Source organism: Sinocyclocheilus anshuiensis, unplaced genomic scaffold, assembly GCF_001515605.1.
Source record: "Sinocyclocheilus anshuiensis isolate Anshui unplaced genomic scaffold, SAMN03320099.WGS_v1.1 scaffold881, whole genome shotgun sequence".
Classification (NCBI taxonomy): domain Eukaryota; kingdom Metazoa; phylum Chordata; class Actinopteri; order Cypriniformes; family Cyprinidae; genus Sinocyclocheilus; species Sinocyclocheilus anshuiensis.
The window spans coordinates 1,137,141-1,142,341 of record NW_015558695.1 but is presented as its reverse complement, the minus strand read 5'-3'; the positions used below and the strand labels follow the sequence as shown (position 1 = coordinate 1,142,341).

At 38.6% G+C, this 5,201-nt stretch overlaps 1 protein-coding gene across 1 annotated transcript in view; it reads left to right on the top strand.

Annotated features, from left to right (window-relative positions):
• LOC107681381 (laminin subunit alpha-5-like) overlaps positions 1 to 5,201 on the top strand; it is an 81,772-nt gene that overhangs the window by 28,625 nt on the left and 47,946 nt on the right. Inside the window, exons 3-6 of the mRNA XM_016477662.1 lie at positions 1,807 to 1,924; positions 2,315 to 2,433; positions 2,598 to 2,768; positions 2,874 to 2,971. Coding sequence (XP_016333148.1) covers positions 1,807 to 1,924; positions 2,315 to 2,433; positions 2,598 to 2,768; positions 2,874 to 2,971 — 506 coding nt within the window. The remainder of the gene's footprint in view (positions 1 to 1,806; positions 1,925 to 2,314; positions 2,434 to 2,597; positions 2,769 to 2,873; positions 2,972 to 5,201) is intronic.

Sequence of the window (5,201 nt, the reverse complement as noted above, 5' to 3'; positions counted from 1 at the left end):
GTGTGTGTGTGTGTGTGTGTGTGTGTGTGTGTGTATGTTGAAGGGTATATTGTGTTGTCAGCGCTGAGGGGCTTAGAGAGGAAGTGGATGGATGTTTAAGCATTAAGCCCTTGGCTTTCTTACGGAAGACACATTTCCAGAGAGATTAGATGAAGAATGTCTGATGTTTATAGTAGGATGCTCCACTATGGATTGCTCTTATAGTTTTATAGGAGCTGATGGGCATCACGCATTAATTTTTTCTCATTATATTTTCCCTCTCTCTACTAGACAGATCAGCTGTTCGCTTGAGAATGTGGCATTGGTGTTTTGGGAGCGGTAGAGATAGTAAAACGAACACAAATGAATGTCAGGTGGAAAAGTTTTAGCTTTCGTCAGAGATGTTACAGGGAAATGTGCCGTAAACACAGTATTTAAAATATTAATATATTAATAATATGAACATTTTCAATTACTGAATTGAAATTCATTTTTTGAAATTCAATATTTTTTGGGGCTTAAAGTAAATGTCTTGGTGATATAACTGTCCTGAGATTATAATAAAGAAAAAAGTTATTTTGTTAGACTTATTTAATAAGTAAAAAAATTATAAACTTGCTAGATGTGATATTTTATTATGATATTTTTTATTATTTGTTTTTTTATATTATTAACAATATATGTAAGGAATAATTGACTTCGGTCCGTTGAATTCTTAAAAAATAATGCACACCCGAGGTGGTGGTGCGGCCACGTCGCGAAGCGGAGTTACACCATTACACCTCAGGTGTGCATTATTTTATAAGAATTCAACAGACCGAAGTCAATTATTCTGCTTATACTACGGTTACCACACCTCAAGACATTGATCAGATTATATATCTCAAGGCATTTGTCCGGTTTTTGTACTTAAAATGCTATTGTGAGTAGGATTAATCTTATCCAACGCCTCCGTTGCTAATTCCAAAACGTCATTTTAGACCTAGTAATGGAGGCTTGAGCCATTGATAGAGAGGGAGATTACATCTGTGAGTCTGTGCGTCTCTCAAAAGTGTTCGGCAGCAACGTGTCTACTAACGTGACCTGCCAGAATTTATTATATATATATATATAAATAAATAATCATTATATGTATGCATATATATTAATCATTAATTTTCATTAATTATCATTGATAATTGATCATACACACACATGAAATAACAGTCAGATATTTTGATGTTTTTTTGGTGATCAATGATAATTAATGATACATTTCAACATTACCTTAGCATTGCATCATTTAATAGTCATCATCATGTCATTACTTCCTTCCACTTTTCGTTCTCTCTGGGGCAGAATGACTGTGTGTTGATTGAGTGACGCTAATGGAGTGAGTTCAGGGAAAGCAGTCCAATTATGTCCATGTCTTTGATTAAGTCACTGTGGGAAAACATCTGTGAGCCTCAGTGACTTTATCAATCCATCAGTCATGTAAAAACAACATTGCTTTGACATTAATATGAACTCACAGCCATAACTGATGCTTATTAATGCAGGGTCACTCCCATCAGACAGCGTGAGAGACAGGACTGATATGACAGAAGAGTTCAGCTGTTTTTGAGTTAGTTTGTGATGACTTCATGTGAAAAGTTGCAGGACGTTTAAGCTGGTGGCTACGTCATCAACTTCATTATATTGGTGGTCAATCAATATGGGTTTATTACTGGCTATTACTGATAAACCAAGTTGACTGATTGCTGCTGTTACAGTTTAATTAAGTTTAAGTTTAAAATAAGATATAATTCATATGTGAACTTACGTTGAAATTCTTTTTATTCCTTCCAGCTTTTCCATGTTGCATATGTGCTCATCAAGTTTGCCAACTCGCCCCGGCCGGACCTGTGGGTGCTGGAGCGCTCCATTGACTTTGGGAAAACATACCAGCCATGGCAGTTCTTCGCCTGTGAGTATAACTGAAATGAGCATGTTATGTACTGAAAACAACGTTGTGAAGAGTGTGTGGCCTTCAGTGATGGGAATGAAAGTGTGGGTTAAGTGAGAAAGGTCAGGTTTGGCCAGTTCTCTCTGTTCTCTGGCATTCGTGTTTGCAACACACATACAGTGGTGTGAAAAAGTGAGTGTGACAAACATGCAAAAAAATAAGAAATCAGGAAGGGGGCCAACACTTTTTCAAACCACTGTATATTGAGTTGTTTTGTTTGTCACTAAAGGCCATCGGTACTGTAGGTGGCAACAATAACTAGAGTCCTTGGCTGGCATTGCATTGCAAGGGAAAGTTATTTTGATTTTACCTTTTCTCAACTGATTATTCATGTCTCTGTTTTTGCTCCAGCCTCTAAGAGAGACTGTATCGAGCGGTTTGGCCAGAGGACTATCGAGAGGATCAACCATGATGACGATATCATCTGCACAACAGAGTACTCACGCATTGTCCCTTTGGAGAATGGAGAGGTATGGACACAGACAAACTCTGTCCAAACACTGGCTCTTCCCCACTGACTTAATTTTCCTGCTTATTCTGTAGATGCACTTATATACTTAAAGTACTTATATTTTAGGTATTATTGTGATGTCTGACTTTTTATGATTCCTAAATCACTCTCACACATGTCGAGATTGTGGTGTCTCTGGTGAACGGACGTCCGGGTGCCATGAACTTCTCCTACTCTCCTATTCTGAGGGAGTTCACCAAGGCCACCAACATCCGCCTGCGCTTCCTGCACACCAACACGCTGCTGGGTCACCTGATGGGCAAAGCCCTGAGAGACCCCACGGTCACACGAAGAGTAAGATTTTTTAATAGACAGAAGTTACAAACAAAGCTCCATCAGATACATGTTTAAAACAAAAAAATATTCTAACTGTAACATTCTCTGCATTTTTTTCGTCAGTATTACTACAGTATTAAGGACGTCAGTATTGGAGGGAGATGTGTGTGTAATGGCCACGCTGAGGCCTGTAATGCCCAAGATCCCAACGATCCATACAAGTAAGTGACTTTTAAGAATATCAGAAGTCAGAAGTTGCACCTTCGCACCATCAAACAGGGTGTCCATCCTGCCAGGCTACATGTGCCACAAGAAGTTATACAAATATTACTTTCCTGTACTCATACTTTAACTACTGTTCAAAAGTTTGGGGACAGTAAGTGTTTTTTGTTTTTTAGTTTTTTTTACTGCTACACTCTCGCCAATATTCAAAAATTTCTCTGATTTGTCCATACACCTTCATATTTCCATGACTAAGAGCTGAGGGCCATTTATTTCTGTAAATGTGTGTGTGTGCCAAAGCAGGAGGCTGAAATCATACGCATTCATAATCTGCTCTTTCCTGTACCCTGAGGGTGTTAAAATTACCCTTAGTTTCCACTCGCACAGCAGACCACTAGCACAGGCACATACATGCTGCCCTGACGCTCTGCTCCAAGGAGTCTTCACTTGCCTGATTCTCATCTTTTTGCACATATTTTCACCTTACAATATTATTTTTCCTAAAGCACAACATTTTAAGAAGAGCTGTTATGTAATCCAGAGATTTAGAAAATAGCCACAGGGTCTCTAATGCCACAAAGCAACCAATGCCAGATCAGGATATTTGCACTAAGGTTTTTAGCTAGAAGGCTCATAGTCAGAGCAGCTTGCTTCCTCTAGGCGCGTGTCTCAGGACAGTGAGTGATGGTGGCTGGGAAGGGACATTATTCAGTGGTGACCAATGCCTTGAAAAGTATCAGTTCACAAAAAAAGAAGGGTTTTATTCTCTCAGGTTATTGTAAAACGTTTTGTAGAAGTTTTTGTGGAATCTATCCAGTGGGTTCAGTTTTTTGTTACTTTGATCATGTTCCAGAAGTTAAACAGTAATGAAATCTTACAAACATTTAAGCTAAATCCTCAAAAATATGTGGTGTGTGGTCCTCTAGTGCAGCAGATCTTTGGACATAAAGCAGATCACATTGTTCATGTAATATTTCAGGAATCTTGAGAGATTTTCCTGACTCTTTGTATGTCGTAATCAAGATATATCCGCCGGTCATAGTTTTTGTCCCTGCTGATAAATAGTCTGTTACTGTATTCGGTCATTCCACAGATTCCTGCAGCGTTCGGTGTGAGCAAACAGGAATATAAACCACCTGGAAGGTGTCAAATGTGTCAGTTTGAAAAAAGAAACTCTCCTGTGAGGACTTATCAAAACCCAGAGGGTTAATAGAGACCATAGCGACAAGAAACAGATGCTAACATTGCGTTTGGAGAGGAGGGAGAGTTTTCATAACCTTCATGGATCTCTGTTAAATCTGCTGTTCTTTGTGATTTCCTCTGTATAGGAAATGGATTGCGTGTGTGTGTAACTGATATTGTGGAGTTTTACTAATATACATGCGATGGGGATATAGGAGACCAGATGTTTTCCTCTGAGACTGTCACACCTGTATATTTCAACATGCAACACACATTTTTTCTAGGTGTTGGCAATTTAATTGAGTGTTTCTGTGGTGATTTTTTTTTATTATACAAAGGGAGGAGTTAAAGGGTTAGTTCACCCAAAAATGCAAATTCTGTCATTAATTACTCACCCTCATGTCATTCCAAATCTGTAAGACCTTCGTTCATCTTCGGAACACAAATGAAGATATTTTTGATGAAATCCGAGAGCTTTCTGACCCTGCATAGACAGCAACGCAACTGACACGTTCAAGGCCTAGAAAGGTAGTAAGGACATCTTTAAAGTAGTCCATGTTACATCAGTGGTTCAACTGCAATTTTATGAAGCTACGAGAATACAAAAATAATGATAATAATTAATTTTTTTAAGTAGTATGTGAAACGATAGACATTATACAATGGTAAACATTTTTAAGAGTAGTTTTAATAACTATTCTATTTTTGAATTCAGTTAAAGGGATAGTTCACCCAAAAATGAAAATTTGATGTTTAGCTGCTTACCCCCAGGGCATCCAAGATGTAGGTGACTTTGTTTCTTCAGTAGAACACAAACGAAGATTTTTAACTCAAACCGTTGCAGTCTGTCAGTCGTATAATGGTGGTGAATGGGAATCGTGGCTTTAAGAGTCAAAAAACATACACAAACAAAACCAAATTAAACCCTGCGGCTCATGACGATACATACTGCAATGTCCGAACTGTCCTGAGCGCATCCTGAACGCGTTCGCGTCTTCTTCTTCAGCCGGCTCGTGACGCGTCTTCTTCTTCTTCTTGCTTTACGGC